The 19,003-nt window shown below is 37.9% G+C and overlaps 1 protein-coding gene across 8 annotated transcripts in view; it reads left to right on the top strand.

The window, feature by feature from the left end:
- HUA2 (Tudor/PWWP/MBT domain-containing protein) overlaps window positions 1-19,003 on the top strand; it is a 31,104-nt gene that overhangs the window by 4,293 nt on the left and 7,808 nt on the right. For 7 of the 8 annotated variants that reach the window (XM_088222821.1, XM_088222822.1, XM_088222817.1 and 4 more), the window contains exons 3-12: window positions 1,919-3,847; window positions 3,943-4,462; window positions 5,001-5,109; window positions 5,305-5,417; window positions 5,595-5,782; window positions 6,288-6,936; window positions 7,079-7,565; window positions 12,578-12,673; window positions 12,771-12,868; window positions 12,979-13,194. In XM_088222821.1, the coding sequence (XP_088078947.1) occupies window positions 1,919-3,847; window positions 3,943-4,462; window positions 5,001-5,109; window positions 5,305-5,417; window positions 5,595-5,782; window positions 6,288-6,936; window positions 7,079-7,565; window positions 12,578-12,673; window positions 12,771-12,841 (4,162 nt within the window). In that variant the 3' untranslated portion in view covers window positions 12,842-12,868; window positions 12,979-13,194. Of the gene's footprint in view, window positions 1-1,918; window positions 3,848-3,942; window positions 4,463-5,000; window positions 5,110-5,304; window positions 5,418-5,594; window positions 5,783-6,287; window positions 6,937-7,078; window positions 7,566-12,577; window positions 12,674-12,770; window positions 12,869-12,978; window positions 13,195-14,661; window positions 15,155-19,003 lie in introns of those variants that run through there. The other variant, XM_088222823.1, reaches the window with a different exon arrangement.

The following is a 19,003-nucleotide window of genomic DNA, read 5'->3' as shown; positions in this document are numbered from 1 at the left end:
ATCATGTTAGCAGTGTTTCTTTTTACAAGTAAACCATCCCAAGCCCAAATCTCTCCCCTAACTGAGCCCGCAATGACCCAATCAATCCCAAAAAGCCCATAAATCAAACACCACAAGCTAGGACACCACAATAACAGATGATTGCATGTTTCCTCGGCCTTTAAACAGCAGTAACAGCCATTGACTAAAGTCCTTCCCAAGCTTCTTAGTCTGTTCATATTTAATATTCTTTCCCAGTAGACCTCCCAAGCGAAAAAAGCAATGTGAGGAGGAACTTTAGTCCTCTAAATGAGTTTAGCCAGAAATTCACTGCTGCCTACAGCATCCTTTGACACAGATGTTTATAATAGGACGAAACAGAAAAAGTTCCATTATTTTCCAGCTTCCAAACAATCCAATCATCACTGATCGAGGCCCGGTGAAATTCAAGAGCCTCTGCCACCTCCCAATCATTCAGATTCCTCTTCACATTGGTAGCCCAAACAGCTCTCCCATTGATGAGCTGATATGCCTCTTCAACAGTCAAAGATCTAGATTGAGCAATGTTAAAAATTCTTGGAAACCTTCTCATCAAACAGCCTTCCCCAGCCCAATCATCCTCCCAGAAATTGATCCTATTTCCTCTCCCAACCTTCCACTTTATGCGCTGCCGAAAATCAAACCACAGCATTAGTATTTTCCTCCACAAACCACGGCCATGGGGGATTGAAATTCTGCTGCAATTACTGCTTTTCACTAATTCATCCCATCTTGCTGCAACAAACCTCCTCCAAAGACACTTATCCTCATTCCAGAACCTCCAAGGTTATTTCTCAGTGCTCTGTGTTGGGAGGCTGAAATTTCAAGCATTGATTCATGCTTTTCTGTTAAAGACTGTGCTATGGTGCTCTTTTGCTGCTGGGTAACCTTAGAATGCCTATGAAAAAGTGAAGAAAGATATTAGGCAAACGACTATTTGGAAACGGTGTTTTGTCTGAGCGAGGAGCTAGAAATGAGAATTTGATAGTCATTTTAGATAAGTAACCTTGCGATGGCTGTTCTTTTTCAGGATAACTGGAGGAAATTGTTTCTTAATGTGCAGATTGACATGTACATTTCTGTTGTTCTTATTAGTATTATGATGTAAAGTTAAAATATGAAGTGAACATATCCTTGACGAAGTTGGGGGACCTTATAGACAATTGGAAAAAAGTTGTAAATATTTTGGGCATAGGTTGCACCCTCTTGGTGCTCTTTGCATATGTTGTACTGTTTCTTTTCAGAGAAAAAAGAAGTGAACATGGATTCTGCTCCCAACATTTTAGAATAGATATTTGTCATTGCAGAACATATTTAAGTTTTGTCCTTTTTTCCATGTATTTTTGGTTTTGGGCTCTGCTCGTTTCTTTCTTTCCGCTCATGCTGTTATTTTTCTTTTTGTTCTTTTGGCGGTTTACGCTTCTCCATAATTGGATTTCTTTAAATATATTGTTCTCTTCAGTTTTCAAATCTTTATTTATAGATCAATCGAAGAAAAACCTACAAACAAGAGCTGCCATTTGTCAGATGTTTGGATAATGTAGGGATCTAAATCATAGCCTTGGCATTACCTCTCTACCAAGTGTTATCTCAAAAAATATTCAGCTCTCTATCAAGTGTGTTAGGTGATTGAGGTTTTTTCTTTGCCTGTCCTTCAGGCTTGTTGATTCATGGTCTCCACTCACATTACATTAATATGCACATATGTTTTAGTGCTTTTGCATCTAGAGATGCTTTACGGTTCTGTGAGTTATGTCTAATAGCTAATGGTATGTACCGGAAATCAGTGAGCTGCATTTCTAGTTTGATGTTCCTTCTAATCTTCACATGGGTATTTCTTTTGCTTGTTTATTATCTTTGTTTCTTACTTTCCTCTGTTGTCCCCTCCCTCTTTTCACAGAGCTTTTGTTGCCCCTGCTGACATTCAGGCGTTCACCAGTGAATCAAAGAACAAGTTGTTAGCACGATGTCAAGGTAAAACAGTTAAGTACTTTGCTCCAGCTGTGAAGGAAATCTGTGTGGCATTTGATGAACTAGAGAAACATAAATCAAGTGGTCCTGGCGATGATGCTGATAGAACTGTTGGCTGTGACAATCCCTCAGTTGATGAGATTGAGGATGATGGGACAGAGGTAAGTTTGAAGGATAAAGTAGGCAGATTGGGATCTGAAGTTGAAACAAGGAATGACGGGATTGGTGATGTGAATTCTAAGTCAGACAATGAAGACATAAAGCCTTCAATTCTGTGCCATGTAGAGTTGAGTTCGTCTCCTGTTACATCGTCTGAGGAAAGAACAGTAACCAATAGTGGACAGCCCAAGAAGATATCCAGTTCTGTTTTAGATGATCCTACGTCTCTAAAGGCAGAAGTTTCTGATGATAAAAATGATGGTCTAAATAGCACTAAGCTCTATGGTAATGGACCAAGGATGTTGAGAAATGGTCACAAGGTAAAGATGTCATTCAAATCAAAAAGCAAGTGTGAGGATGTAGTTGATGGACACAAAAGTAGTAGCTCGGCTGTTCCATCATTGATAGATGAAGGTCCTGCCGATGGTGTTGCTCCTCCTCATTCTAGGAAGCAAGTAAGAGACAGAGTAAAAGGAAACATTTCTAGTGGGAGTAAGAGGGAATTGTCACGAGATGCTCTTAGTACAGATTTGGATCATAGTGGTGGTAGAAAATCAAAAGAACTGGTGGAAGCCAAAAGAAGTTCAAAGATCTCTGATGATACACAAGGCACTATGGCCACCTCTAAGGGTGAGATTTCAAGCAGGAGAAAAAGGGCTCAGCCGGGACTTAAAAAGCCTAAATTGGGGACAGATGAGATTTTGCAGCCTTCTAAAAAGTCAAAATTTTTAGATGTGAAAGTTGCCAAAAGCTTGAAGGGTGAGTCTCCCGGCTCTGATGTTGATGGCAAGGTAGCTAGACAATATGAGCTTAAAAGGTCCTCAATGCGTGTGAAAGAGGAAGACCATTTACTGTTAGGAGTGCAAATGGATACTGCTGGATCCGATGCTTCTGGTGATGAAACTGTACTACCCCACACAAAGCGACGTAGGCGGGCATTGGAGGCTATGTCTGATTCTCCTGCTCCTGCACCTGCTCCTGCTCCTGCTCCTGCTCCTGCTCCTGATGACAAAATGGAAAAAACTCGTCCAGAGTTCACGAACAATATGTTATCCTCAAATAATATGAAGATTCCTATTACTCAATTGACCAAAAGACGGAGGGCCGTTTGCCTTTCTGACGATGATGATGATCCCAAAACTCCTATACATGGAGGATCTGCAATTAATATGAAAGCATCTTCATCTGGTAGTGACACTACTAAGTGTCATGAGGTTACTATTAATCATCCAAGGACTGTTTTGGATTCCACTGGACCAGAGAATGCTGGTTTAACGAAATCGCCTCTACCGTTGCATGGTGAGCATGCATCATACTTTCAGCTACAGACAGTTGAAAAGAGGCCCTCTAGTTATATCTTCCCTAGTCCTGAGAAACCAGAACCTCAGCAGCTGTCAGGCAAAGAAGTGAAGCCAATCTTTAAATCTCCTAAGAAGTCTCCTCGGTCAGTTTCAGCCGCCAAACCAGTTTCAGAAGAACAGAAGGCTGTTAAACCTGCTGCAAAAGTTTCTGTTACAGCCGTACAAAAGAAGGCTCAGGCTGGTTCGGTTAAGGGTTCAAGCCTGGGCATTGATAATGTGGGAAGCCAAAGACATAAGACAACTTCAGGGGAAAGGCCAAAAAGCACGCCAAAAGCAGCATCGCGAATTAATGATAGTGGTGTCTTTGCAGAAACTTCTGCAGAGCTGTCTGCTGAAATGTATATGTTATTGTGATTGTCTCTGTAGCATTTATGTTATTCTTTTTCTGCATAATTGAATGCTTTTCATACCTCACTTCTGTGCTTAATTACAGGGAGGTTGGTAGAGATGATAGAAGTAGTTTGTTGGTTGATTCCAGAACCCCTGATTCTGTTATGTCTATGAAGCATCTTATTGCAGCTGCTCAGGCAAAAAGGAGACAGGCTCACTCTCAACATTCTTCTCTTGGGTTTTTGAACTCCAGTTATTCGAACATGACTGAAGTCCATGGAGGGAGTCCCAGCCCCTCTACTTTTCAGCCTTTCTTGTCTGCAAGCAGCAATTTGATACAGGCTGATGCCCAAGGATTTCAGTATCGCACAAGTTTAACGTCTCCATCAAATTATGGTCATCAATCAGCACCAGGAAATCAAGCAGATGCTGAAGAGATTGAGGAGAGAAGAGTTAGTTCGGGACACAGAACTCTTGGAGGTTCCCTCAGTGGTGGTACTGAGGCAGCAGTTGCTAGGGATGCTTTTGAAGGAATGATAGAGACTTTGTCAAGGACTAAAGAGAGTATTGGACGTGCAACTCGTCTTGCCATTGACTGTGCCAAGTATGGCATTGCCAATGAGGTAAGTTAGATGGAAATATCTGAGGTAAAGCCTCAGTGGCTTAATTGTGGATGACAAAACTTCATATTTAGGAAGATTTTAGGAAGACTTGACTTCAGCGCAACAAGAACGCTGTCCTCCGTTTATTTTGGCATCATTATTATTTTTCCTAGGCATAATTTGAGTGTAAAGAGGATCACATGTAAATGACAAGAATATTAAGAATTTTGAGGTCAGATTCATCTGTTTCCTGTTATGGTTTACAAGTTATTATTGTGCCTAGGATGTCATTGCCGAAGACGTAGTTGTGCTTCTAGATTCATATATTTTAATTAATTTCTATGTTTGTTTGTGCTCTTATCTCAAGTCCTCCTCAATTGATACCTGTAAATCTGTGAACACGTATGATAACATGAGAAATAGAGAGTAGAGGTATGCTGTTAAAATGTTAAAGTAAATTACTCTTTCTTCTTTATAATATTGCTGTATGGCATGTATTCAAAATCTTTTTTGTTTGGTGGCATTGCTTTCATAATTTTGTATGCATAATTGTTTGCAGGTTGTGGAACTTCTTATCCGAAAGCTGGAAACTGAACCTAGCTTTCATCGTAAAGTGGACTTATTTTTTCTCGTGGATTCAATCACCCAATGTTCACATAATCAAAAAGGTTGGTTTTATTTTTCTAATAGTGAATACTTTAGAATATGTTCTTATGGTAATTTTTTTTTTTGTAATAGAATTTTAGTCAATAATGTTTTTTGCATTATATCCGGTTATTGATTCTGCATGCTTGTGGCAATCAAAAATACCTATTTAAGTATGATATTACCTTTTTGCTCCTTGATGTGACCTGTCTATCCAGGTATTGCTGGTGCTTCATACATCCCCACAGTGCAAGCAGCACTGCCACGTCTTCTAGGTGCTGCTGCTCCTCCTGGAGCTGGGGCACGAGAAAATCGTCGTCAATGTCTCAAAGTAATTAAATTTTTCTCTAACTGCCAGGGAATTGCTTATTTATTTTGGCTACTAATAAGTTGCAAATCTTTTACCTCATTTGTTTGTCTTCTATTATAATAAGCTACATTTGTGTCTTTTTTTCTTTATTCTATAAAAAATTCTGCTGTTGGTCAATCGGTATATTGAATTCACCAGGTCTTACGATTGTGGCTTGAGCGGAAAATCTTACCTGACTCTCTTTTGCGGCGCTATATGGATGAGATTGGAGTTTCAAATGATGATACCACCATTAGCTTATCCATTAGACGTCCATCTCGTTCTGAGCGTGCTGTAGATGATCCTATCAGGGAAATGGAAGGCATGCTTGTAGATGAGTATGGAAGGTGTATATATTCTTCTTTGTATTTAATTTATCATATCATGTCGTCAATAGCTGTCAGTCAACCAGTTCATGTGTTAGTGCACTTCATGGTTCATTGTTAGTACTTAGTACCACTTTACTAGTCTGTAGGTTGGAAGAGTATGGAACACTTGCCATAGTGCTGAAAAAATTAGTAGTCCTCCCGATTTTGGAGTCAAGGAATGGTTATCCCTTATTTAATCTTTTGATTAAAGGAATTCTTTTCCTCTCTATTCTTAAATTAAATGGTTTAATATGTAATCATGGTGTATGAGATCAAGATTATTATCCAGTTTTCTTGTTTTCAATGGCTAAACAACTAGGTAGAGAATTAAGTTTACATTGCATAGTGCATTTTATGCAATTTTCTAATATAGTTATTATGTTCCTTTATCTATTATGTGCGCGATAGAGAGTCTTGCCCATTTCTTCTCTTAGCAATTTCTGGGGTGTTTCTGATCCTTTGATGTTCTTTGTTTTTGTATTAGTAATGCAACATTTCAACTGCCTGGATTTTTATCTTCTCGTGCATTTGAGGATGAGGAGGAGGAAGAAGAAGAAGATCTTCCAAGCAGTTCGTGTAAGGATGCTGATCATACATCCCCAGTAGAATCATCCTGTGGTTTGAGAGAATCAGAAACATGTATTGTTACCTCAAATGATAGGCGTCATTGCATCTTGGAGGATGTGGATGTTGAACTTGAAATGGAAGATGTGTCTGGACACCCCAAGGATGATCGTCCCTTCTTGAATTTAGCTTTTGAAATGGATCCACAGCAGCAGGTTTCAGATAGGATCCTTGAATCTGCTTCAAACAACTCCAGTGATCTGCCTCCTCTGCCAGAGGGTTCTCCACCTTTGCCTCCTGATTCTCCTCCTACACCCCCACCATTGCCTTCATCGCCTCCCCCACTTTCTCCACCCCTTCCTCCATCATCACCATCACCACCGCCGCCTCCACCACCTTTACCAACGCAGGTGCCTCCACCTGCCCCTCATTCAGGGCCTTCATCATCTTTGGTCACTCAAGCTCAATTACTGCCTCAATCTGTACTTCCTCATCAATCATCAGTACGCGCTTCACCTCAAGTGGCATATCAACCACCTATTCCTCGTGACTATTGTAGCACTCCCAGTGTAAGATTTCTACTTGTTGCTGTTGTTGATGTTTCTAAAATACTTGCTTAATATGTGTTATGTATATTGCATTTCATTGTTATACCTTTCTCTGCCTTTTGGCTAAGATAACATATATTGCATTCCTTTGTTCTTTACACAGAATAACCCAATCATTCAAATGAGTGGGAACCCTTCACATGGGGGGCATATTGATGCCGCTGGGAACCCTGAATTGTTCTCGCAGCAGTCTCCTTGTTTTGCTTCGGCAGGTGTATGCAGTAGGGAAGCTTCTGGATTCAATGCATCGAGGCAGTTAGAATATGGTCATAATGATATATATCAAGCTTCTCAACCGAACCAGCAATTTCAACCAGGTAGTACGCCTTTTGTGCAAAGACCTTTACATCCAAGCTTGCCACAAAATCCATCCAATCATTTCTCGTTTCCAAAGCCAACGATTCAGCAACATCCTCAGCATCCATATACCCATCCATATTCTGTGCCATCTCAACCTGATGGTGGAAGGCGATTTGTTGCTGATGAACAATGGAGAATAAACTCAAATGAATTTACCGCAGATAATCAGCATGGAATGTGGATGGCTGGAAGAACTCCGTCACATTCAGGCCCTCCATTTGTACAGGAAGGTATGCAATTGTTGTATGTTAACTGTATAATGGCCTTACTCTGTTCCAAAGAGGTAGTCCATCTCTCTCTCTCTCTCTCTTTTCTTTTTTATAAATTCCTGTTCGAGGTTAGCCTTTCAGTAAATCAATAAGAGTGTTATACATAATTACCTACTAATTAGACATTATCAGTATTAGGTGGAAGAAAATTAAGAATCTATTTTTTGCATGAATAAAGTGTAATTACAAACCTTGTCTTCTTTTGAGAACAAGAAACTTAAATATGAGGTACCAAGGGGTGCCACCAGCATGCAAAGGTAGGTACAGAAAGAATTACTAAATATCTATGAAGTGCCTTAAATTCTTCTCCAGAAAATGAGGTATAATCCTTAAACAAAAGAAAAAGAGTTTTTGATCGATATTCTAAAATACTAGAGAAAGGGGCACAAATGCCGTAGTAGTCTAGCTGTTCCTCTATCTCCATGTGACCCATGTAATAGCCAAAATGGGATGAGGGAGATGATGTTTTTGCCCTTTCCCAACTTTTGTATCGTCTGATGCCCATAGCATAAAGTTTAAATTTCTCGTCTTAAACTTGTCTTCATAGGTAGTAAAATCTGTAGTATCAGTCAACTCTTAGTTATAACTTTTGTGTTTGTGTCGTTGGAACTTAGTGGAGGTCCTGCTCCTTGAAGTTTTAAGTCTTGTATTGAAGTGATTGATATCTTAAGGCATGGTGTGAATGACAATGTCACATATGCTGAATGGCTGGTCGATGTTAAGCAAAATTGTTAAATCTACGAATAAAATAGTGATGTGCTAGTGTGCAGGTGGCTGAATGCAAGTGGCAATGTTAAAAGCAGTTGTTGGAACATGGTGTCGTTTCTAATTCACCAATCTTTTCTGACAAAATAGTTGTCTCTTCGTCCCTTGATCAACAGAGCAAAATTTAACATCAGTAAGTCTAGGGTAGGTCTTTCCAGAAATAGGAAGTGTAAGGTACAAATTTTTTTAGGTAGAAAATGAAGTGTATTGTAGACAAGACCTCAGGGGGTCCAACCAATGTAAAAAAGAATGTGTAGGATAACTATTTGCAATCAAAATCTCTATAAGATCAAAAGCATCCTCTTTTTTTTTTTCCCATAGGATAACCAATAACCGAAAAGTTAAAGAAAATCTTATAAAAGAGTTCTGAATTTTTTTGTAGGACAAAACCTCTCCTTCAAAGATTGTTTATCTTTCTTTCTCCCCAAAATTTCCACAAAATTGAAAGTGGGACAAGAGCTAGAATTTTTCATTGCTGTTTAGGACTTCCACACATTCTTTGTCCTAACTAGTGCCAATCGTCATCTAGTTTTGTCCTGTGAATCTTAAGTTAGCTTCCCATTGAATGAAATAAAGATTAAAATACTTTCTTATGATTTTATTTTATGCTCAAGGTACATAGTTATAGTATAGGGTGTTACAATTCTGTCTCCAAAACATAATTACTTTTTCATACAAATAAATCAAAATTAAGCAGAAAACAGAGTTAAAAACAGTTTAAGATTCTGTCTTGGCGGTTCAAGAAGCCAGCAGTTTATTGAAGCCAAACTCTGTGTTTGAGTTAGCTCATAAAGCTAATTGTTCTTGTCCCTTGCGGTATGTGAGATGTATTATCCAGCTATGGGGACTCATAATCACCTCTTTCTTGTACTTTTGGTGTGATATGGCTCTTGGAGAAATCTGACATCAGATTTTTTATACTTTTGGTATCTCTTGGGGTTTGCCTAAGACTGGTAGAGGGTTTCCTCTTCTTTGCTTGTCTCGACATATGATTTAAGAAGCAGAATAAAGCTCTATGGCATGGGGCTCTCTTTGCTGAGTTCTGGGTTCTTGGCTGGAAAGAAATGGCTAATTTTCGAATATCATACTTTGCCTTTTTTGGATCTTTGTTTTAGATGTCATTTTGGCATCTTTATGGGTTAAGAAACATAGTCTTTTTAAATATTTTCTTTTTATATGTTGCATAGAGATAGGCTAGCTTTCCCTTTGCAAAAATGGTTTTCTACCAACTTCATCGTTGTTGAAATTCTCCTTGATCATGAAATCTGACTGAAGACCATTCTGATATTTCTCTGATATAGCCTACGAAAGCCGAAACTTCCCCTTCTTAAAAGTCTTAGAGAGAAGCAGAGGACAACTGAAATAGCAGAGTTTCTGTTGGCGGTGCTGGGTGGTTGGGGGTGGGGGGGGGGGGGGTGGGGCAGGATAATCAACCAGGTTAGTATTTTTTGATAGAGTGGAAATGGAAGTAGGGAGTGCAGGTGGGGAAGCCAGAACCCATTCGGGGCGGGCAGTAATAACTGCTGTGAGTTGGGGTGGGTGATTACTTCCTACCGAAAAGGTTATGCTGGTGATTCTCATCTCGTGCCCTTCAAAGCATTTGCCGTTGCATCTCTCTTTGTTGGCGCCTCCACCTCCTCAGGCATATCCTATCTTTAGGCTTTTGGTATCTACAGGGTGGAAGACGTAATGGAAGTGGGTGGAAATTAAGGACTAGGCTTGGAATCGAGCAAAAGAAAGTATGAAAAAACAAGTGATCTATGACACGAGGTTGAAGTTTGAGGCTTCACCTTTTTGGAATCACTGCACCTAATTGGCATCAAGAATGATGAAGTTGGAATGCCTTTTGCTTATCTTCCTTGTTTTTGTCCCTGATTGATCTAAGTTTTTCACGTGCAGTTGAATTTTATAGTTGGGAAGGGAGGAGAGAGGCAACAAGGGCTAAATTATAGGCAAAGTATTTTTATTTAGAAAACAGGAAAATAAAAACAAGAACCAAGAGATGTTTGAGAGAAGACTAACAGGATGGAAGAGGAATTTCTTGTTAAAGGGGGAGAAGATTTACATTTATCAAAAGTACCCTTACCAACCTCCCCATTGACTATATGTCGGTGTTGACAATTCCAGTGAAGGTGGCGAAGAAGCTTGAGACTATTCAGTGTTGTTTCTTGTGGGGTGATGAAGAGGGGAGAAGGAGGTATCATTTGGCGAAGTGGGAGGAGATGAAGTTGCCTTTAGAACTAGGGGGATTAGGATTGAGATCCATGGTTGAAATGAATCTGGCAGTACAAGGTAAATGGATATGGAGATATATGAGGGTAGGTGACAATTTGTGGAAGACGGTGGTTGAAGCTTGCTGGGGAAACATTGGTGGAGGAGGTCCACTAGAGACGTGCTCAGACTTTGCAGGTGGGTTTGTGGAAAAATATAAAAGCTTGGCAGGACATAAAATTCAAGAATTATCAAATGCAAGGTAGGAAGAGGGAATAAGGTTCTTTTCTGGCAGGATGATTGGATTGGGAGGGGATGCCTAAAGAATATATTTTGGTAGATTTTTGCCACCGCATAATCGAAGAATATATTAGTGGAGGAGGCTTATGAGGGAGATAACAGTAGAAGGATGTGGATTGTGAATGTGACCAGGAACCTCAAATGATTGAAAGATTAAAGAATATGAAGCATTGTTACGTTTACCATCTACAGTGCAGTTGAATGATAATAGTGATCAGCTTGTATGGAATTTGAAGACAGATGGGGTGTTCACTGTGATATTTTTATAACCATTTGGTTAGAAATGGAGAGGTGGGAGAGATACGGTTTCCTGCAAGCAGATTTGAAAGGTGAAGGTCCCTCCAAGAATTGCTTTCTTTTTTTTGGCTTGGAAGGCGGATAGAGAATGCATTATGACCATTGACAAGTTGATGAGAAGGGGGAGGACCATGGTGAATTGGTGTTACCTTTGCAAGAATGTTGCAGAGTCATGCAATCGTATTCTACTATGATGTTAAGTGGCATATAATCTTTGGACATGGTTCATGGATTGTTAGGAGTAAATTGGGTTATGGCGGAATTGGTAAGGGATGAGAGTTGGGCTTGGGAGGGGATTTGTAAAAAAGAATTTGTAAATTTATTCCATTGACTATCTTTTGGTGGTACGGAAAGAGAGGAACACTAGGGCTTGTGAGGGGTTTGAAGGGGAGATATCTAAAATCAAGAATAGATGTTTTCATTATTTTAGTTTTTTGATTCTGGGTCATAATATATATAGGATGGAAGATCTTGAGAGTATAGTATCTGGGTCATAATATATATACGATGGAAGATCTTGAGAGTATAGTAAATATGCTTACATATTTGTAAATACTCTGTAAATGGGTAGCACCCCCTTGATGCCGTTGATTTAATATACCGTTCATCCTTCATATTTTTTCTCCTCCTACTGATAATATTTCTTTCATGTAGAAAAAAGATTGTCTACTGTTAAATGGGAATCATTGGTCATGTCAATAGGGTAAATCTCCTCCTCTGAGCCATTCTAGTTGAAGATGCAAAGAAGTAGCATCATTCTTAGGAAGTAGAAATCTTTTTTCTTTTTTGGAAAGAATCTGCAAGAAGTAAATGGGAATCATTTAGACTATTATCTCCTCTCTGCAGTTCAATATTGTAGGGAAGCCCTTCTAACCTTGCTTTGGAGAACAACCTGTGGAGAATATCTATCACAAAAATAAAGAAAAAAGAAGAAAGTGGATCTCCTTGCCTCAATCCCCTGGAGCTTCTAAAAAATCTGCGAGTTTCTGTTGACAAGAATGTCAAGGAGACTGAAGAAATTCACTTCTAGATCTGCTTTCACCATCCTCCTGATAACATACACAAAAAATCCCACCATACATGATAATAAGCTCTTGATAATTTGCAAATTGTTCCCTATGGTCAATCTTGGATAACAATTCTGCCACCTAATTTGCTATAAGAGCAGCAATTCTGCCACCTAAATGTTTTTTGTTAGTATGTTCTTAAGTGCTTGTGTCCATTTAGTTGAATCTGTGTAGATATACACAAAGGTAAGGAAATGCACTTCTCTCAACTTAGTCATTAATATTGTTAATACTTTTCAATATCTTTTCCATTCAATAAGAGGTGATAGATCTTTTCCATTTAGAGTTCTATCTGCCTAATTTTGTCTCCAATAATGTCGATCCATTATGCAGGTTATTTTCGGCCACCCCTTGAAAGGCCTCCCTCAAGTAACATGGGCTTTCAGCTCCCTGCTGCTGGCAATTTACCAGCTGGAGTTGCAATTCCAGGTCAGTTTGACTTGTAAAGACACACTTCTTTTGTGTCTAAGTAGCCATATGCACCATTTGAGCAACTTAGGTTGAGTCGTATTTCTTTCTTTTTAAGGTCATGGTGTCTCCCAGCTATTGCCGTGTCGGCCAGACATGTCAGCACTTAATTGTTGGAGACCAGCTTGAAAAAATGAGCTTATTTGGTACTTTTAGGTTAGCTTCATAACTTTTTTCTTTATTTTCTTCCTTGTGCAAATGCTCTGAGCAATTATAGATTTAGCGGTTTAGCACTCTGTTAATAAATTATTGGTCCATCTTTGTAGGCTGCTTAATTGCAATCGGTGGTGAGTCAATTCTGAAATTCACATTATAGTTTACTTGGAAGGAAGATTTGGCTTGTGGTTGAAATCACTATATAGCCCTTGAAAGCAATACCAGATCTTGTGGAGACTTTGGCAGGATTGTGTATATTGTAATTTTTCCTGACAAATGTATCCCGCGAACATTTGCTTCTGAGTATACTCACTTGTTTCGACTTGGTTAGTACTTCTGTTTCTCAACTCTTGTAATTATACTGATATACTATATAAAAAGTTTTGTCCCAATTGCAAGATTTTGGAGTTGAATTAATTTAGTAATCTGTTTTCAAGACATTAACAATATATAGTTTTGCTCCTTCGTTATTGTATCTGTCTAAATCTTCTTAATAAGGGTTTAGCATAATAGTTTTCTTGCTTTCTTCTTTATTATAGAGCTGTTACATGCTCGCATTAGTTTTTGATAGAAATATGCTCAAATTAGTGAGTCCCCCTTGCTGTTTTTTTAAATTTATTTTAAGGGTTTTTTTTTGGGTGTTGGATGAAAGACTAAATATAACCTTGATGATAAATATGGATAAATGATTTCTTCTGGCTATGTTCATTCTACTGTCATTTTACTTGAGGTATTTTTGTCAGATGCAAATATGTTTGTGCCAAACTAATCAATAGAAGACTCAAAAATAGATAGAAAATTGTCCTTGTTGGACACATTCACATCAAACACGATACCTGAGTCTGAGTTATTAGTTGCGCTAGAGGTTAACGTAACAAGTTGTTTGGGTATAGAGGGGCACAGTTTTTTGGGAGTATGCCTTTACCTTGTTTACAAAGAAATTGAGGCTATTCTACATTGACATGCCTTTGTATAGTCTAGAGAAAATACTATGCTGAGGCCTGTTCATTCTCTTCTCTCTTTTGCACTCTTCTTGTAATTTCCTCTAAACCTTCTTTATTGTATTTCTTGTTTTATATAAAAAAAGAAAAAAAAAACTTGATGCTATTCTCTTCCCTCTTTCTAATCTTCTTCTTCTTCTACCCAATATGAAGGCCAAGCCTCCTTTTGACAAAAGGAATGATTTTTTGGATTCTGAGATGAAGTCATTTCACCCTCCTTATTTCTTTGAGATACTTGTCTCCAAATACTATTCACTTTTATGTTACATTCTTTTCTTTCCTTTTTTTTTTCCTGCAGTTTTCTTTTTACCCGAAATACTAATCCTCCTCGTAACAAAAGCAATAATTTTTGAAGTTATTTCAACCTCATTGCTTCTCATTTCTTTGAGATTATCCTGTCTTCAAATACTGTTCATTTTTTGTTACGTTCTTTTCTTTGCTTTTATTTTTCCTTCAATTTTCTTTTTACTCGAAGTGCTATTATGTTGTTTTTTTTCTTGGATTCTCATTTTTTTTCTTTTCTAAATTTCTTAAATATATTTTCCTTGATTCTTGATCAGTATATGTCATTATCACTTCACGAGATAATTGAGAAACCTTTGATCAGTGGGCAGTTATGTTTTCAATTTCTTTTAGGTTTATATTTTAAGATCATCATTAACTTTCATTTTTTAATTGGAAATCTCACTTCATCTTCAATGTTATTTTGCTTTTTCTTTGATTCTTATTTTCTGATAAGCTGTATTTACTCTTGGTTCTTTATTAGCATAACTCCTCATTATCTCTGTCCAGGAATTATACCACCCTCTCTGCCTAATTTTTGGAAGATTAGAACATACATTTTGGGCATTATTGTCTAAAAGAAGTGGATTTGGAGGCATCTTTTTTCCTTTGCTGTATGTTATGGAACATGTAGGAATAATTTTTCATTTTGGGCGTTACTGTCTAGAGGAAGTGGATTTGGAGGCATCTTTTTACCTTTGATGTATGTTATGGAACATGTAGGAATAATTTTTCATTTTGGGCATTACTGTCTAAAAGAAGTGGATTTGGAGGCATCTTTTTACCTTTGATGTATGTTATGGAACATGTAGGAATAATTTCTCATTTTGGGCAGACAGCGAATCTGCAGTATTTATATGCCAATCTTGAGCATAATGGCATGGTGGGTTGCATCTTTTAAGCTTTTACCTCTACATTCTCTTTGGGAAGTCATCTTAGGCCAGTTTAGCCTGCCATAAGAAGCACTTAACTACTTTGATCTGATATTTGGTAAATTGGGTTCTATGTTTCTCCGTGTCTCTGTTAGCTGAAGAGAATCTACCTTGGCTGGTTATGGATGATAACTCTTAGAAGCAACTGGAGTAGCATTATTTTTATTTTCACTTTTGGAGGAACAAGCAGGGTTGCTCATTTATTGTGCTAATGTGATCTTTTAATAAAAAAGAATGTTACTTTGAAATATAGAAGTTACAAGACAGGGGATTTCCTTTCCTGTTAATGCCAAGAGACCAAGAAGGAATAAGGAAACAAAGTAAAGATAATATCAGTATAGCGAGCCTTGACCCACAGAGAAGTCAAGAACATCACTCTATCTAAAAGGAAATATGTTGGCTGTTGATGCTGGGGAAGATGCTTATATTGCAATCTGATCATGAAGCCCAAAGACCAGTTAAAGTAGTACCTCTCAAATCAAAACAAAGGCTTATCTTCTGCTGTCTTTTCATTTCCTCAATGATGAATGAGATAATAAAATATCCCCTTGATAACAAGAAAACCAAGAAGGAATGAGGAAACAAAGTAAAGATAATATAACTACAATGCCTTGACTCACAGAGAAGTTGAGAACATCACTCTATCTAAAAGGAAATATGGTGGCTGATGATGCTGGGGGAAGATCCTTATATTGCAATCTGATCATAACGCCCAAAGACCAGATAAAGTAGTACCTCTCCAATCAAAACAAAGGCTTACCTTCTGCTGTCTTTCCATTCCCTCAACGATGAATTTCTTTTTTGAAATAAAAGTATAATAGTATTAATATTAGAATAGGTACCAAGGCGGTGCCATCTGTCTATAATTTACATGTCAATCAAATGGTCAACAACAATCTCAAAATCTTCTAAACCCTTAATATCATGACCCAAAAGCAAATAATCAAAAGTATGAAGCCATCTATCTCTAATGTTAGCAAAATCTTTCTCAATCCCCTCGAACGCTGTCACATTTCTTTCCTTCCACACCACCCAAAAAATAGAAAGGGGAATTAAAAGATGTCTTTTCTTTCTACACACGCTGGCCAAAACCCATAACTCGGTTCTCACATTACCGGCGATGAGCCAATTTAGCCCCAACAAACGATACACCATAGAGCAAATGCTGTACACCACCGAGCACCATAGCAAAATGTGATTACAAGATTCCTCATCAGATTTACACAGAAAACATCTGTTCATAATGTTAACCTTCCTCAACATATCAATAGTCAAAATGACTCTCTTGAGGCTTCCTAGGCAAAAAAAGCGATTGTAAGGGGGCCATTGGCCTTCCAAATCTGTTTAAAAGGCACATTAGTAACCTCCCCAGCATTCCTTTTGGATAAATAGCTGTAATATGATTTGACCGAAAAGGTTCCATGTTTATCCAGCTTCCACACACTTTGATCTTTCTGATTACCCAAACTGATCCCAGATAATAGAAGTAGCAAATTACTGTTTTCCTCCAGTTCCCAATCCTGCAAATTTCTACAAACCTGCACATCCCATCCCCTTCTCTCTCCAGTCTCCAAAAATGCCTTATCCACATGGGTATCTTTATTACGAGTGATGGCGAAAATTTGCGGAAAGCGGTCCTTTAGTTTAAAATCCCCCACCCACTCATCCTTTCAAAACCGAATGCTGTCACCGTTGCCCACCTTCCAGCAAAAACATTCAGAAAATTCATGGCAGCCCCAACTGATCTTTTTCCACAAACTCATACCGTATGGTCTGGATATACCCTTCCTGGCTTCCCCCTCCCCTCCCCCTCCTCCGCATCCCTCGACGATGAATAAGATAATAAAATATAGGGTAGCTTGGCAAGCCAATGAATCTGTAAAATGGAAAAAATCTAAGAGCCTATTCCAATCCTAGCCAGTAATCTTGCTGTTGTAAGAACAGTACCATCCTCAAGTGTGATAAGCATATTCTTTTTTTAATGTCTGTTTGATTTTTCTTTTCTTTACTATATCTATTTGAACAATGCCGTCCTCAAGTGTGATAAGCACCATCCTCAAATGTGATATTTATCCTTAAAAAAATATATCTATTTAATTTAACAGATATCATTTGAACACAAAAATATTGTAGTTATTAATGCAGAGAGCGGATCTGTATTTTCAGATTGTCCTTCAGTCAGTATTTTCTTCGATTCCCTTTCCCCTATCTGCTTTATTTCTTTTTTCCTTTACTGAGTTTTGGCTCTGGATCTTGCAGCCGGTAGAGATGCCCTGAATGTGAGAGGAAGACAAAACAATGAAATAAACTTTTTTAACAGATGCAAAAAATGCTAGTACCGATTGTCCGTCCTGAAATTAATAGTATAAACAATATAACTTAAGAACCCATAAGTCTCCCCTGCTCTACTGGGGATGACCCTTGCATGAAATGCAAAGCATCTGACACTGGGGATCTTACCTAATCCTTAGATCTGGGGTTGGTTTTGGGGGGGGGGTGTCTTGATCCTTATTTTTTGTATTTAACACCCAAATCGCGAAATGTTGATCTTGTCAAGCACTATTTTGAAATCCTGAATTGGATGAGTAAGAAAGTTGTTTAGGTTGGTATTTTTTTCCCAACTTCTAGCTAATGAACTTTCATAAGTTGAAAAAATCTATTACTTGCAAACTAAGTGATGTACTTCCCATTAGTCTCTGGAAAAGTTGTCAAGTTGATTGTTCCTTACAGATATCACATATGCTTTCTGCCCTTTCATATTTCGTTGCCAATTTTTCTGATTGTTGCAGCTTTATGTGCTCATTACTTTGCCCTTTAGATTGTTAAATATTAATTTCACATGTTTATGCTCTGCTATCAAGTGGTCAGACAATTCAATGCACATCTAAATCTTGCTTTGGATGAGGTATACATGTAAATCGTATTTACATATGTCTTGATCTTTGTCTCTCATAGACTGCTTGGAGTAGAAGGATGCTAACTTTATTGTAAATTGGGCATTTTTCCTGTTGTTTTTTATCCCTTTTCCTTACTGTAATTCTAAGTATTACCAACTTTTGTAAGAAGGAAGATAAATTTTTGTTCATAACTTCCATATAGGCCAACACAGCTATGGTTTATTTTCTTTGTTTTTAGAAGAATGATATGGTTTATTTGGGAGTATGGTTGTGTCTCCAATGAAAATGACTATACGTATAAGAAATGTAACTGTTCCAAGTTGATTGGTGGCTTTGTAGTGAGTTAATTACTTGCATGATTTGTTCTATTATCTGGATTCTTTTTTCCTTTTACCTGATCAGCCTACCTTAAAGCTGGCTTTTGGTGAAGAAGAGCTACGGAGTTTGTATAACTAGTGAACTCACTAATTCATACAATTATTCTTTAGAGAAAAAACCCATACAATTTTAAGCTGGTGTGACTTAAAGCTGTATCAGCTCGAAAGGATTCCCTCCGAAACAGTCTTTTTAATTTCTTGGCTTCTGTTTTTCATTAAAAAATAGTCTTTATCTACCTGTCATTTTTAGATACTTAAGAATTCGAAATACTGCCTCTATAAATTCTTCAGTTGGGTTATGCATGAATTGACTTATTACACTGATGGCAAAACTGATATTTGGTCTGGTATGCGAGAGGTAAATCAATTGACTCATTAGATGTTGATATTTTTCTTTGTCAACTAGAGCACTATCATTTTACTTTCCAGTTTAATGTTGGGATCCATGCGCATGTCTGCGACATTGCATCCAAGTATTACAATCCCTTTTAAAAGATCCAACGCATGCTTTTGCTAAGACACTGAGATTCCTTTTTTTGACTTAGCAATTTTGATTTCCAAAAAATATTTGAGATTTTTTAGGTTTCTAATATCAAATTCATTAGTTAAGACTTTTTTTAGTTTGAGTATTTCCTCTGTGTCATTC

The sequence above is a fragment of the Carica papaya genome, chromosome 6 (assembly GCF_054855325.1).
Source record: "Carica papaya isolate Zhongbai chromosome 6, ASM5485532v1, whole genome shotgun sequence".
In the NCBI taxonomy this organism is placed as follows: domain Eukaryota; kingdom Viridiplantae; phylum Streptophyta; class Magnoliopsida; order Brassicales; family Caricaceae; genus Carica; species Carica papaya.
Note: the sequence above shows the minus strand (reverse complement) of the source record. Positions and strands in the feature narration are given on the sequence as shown.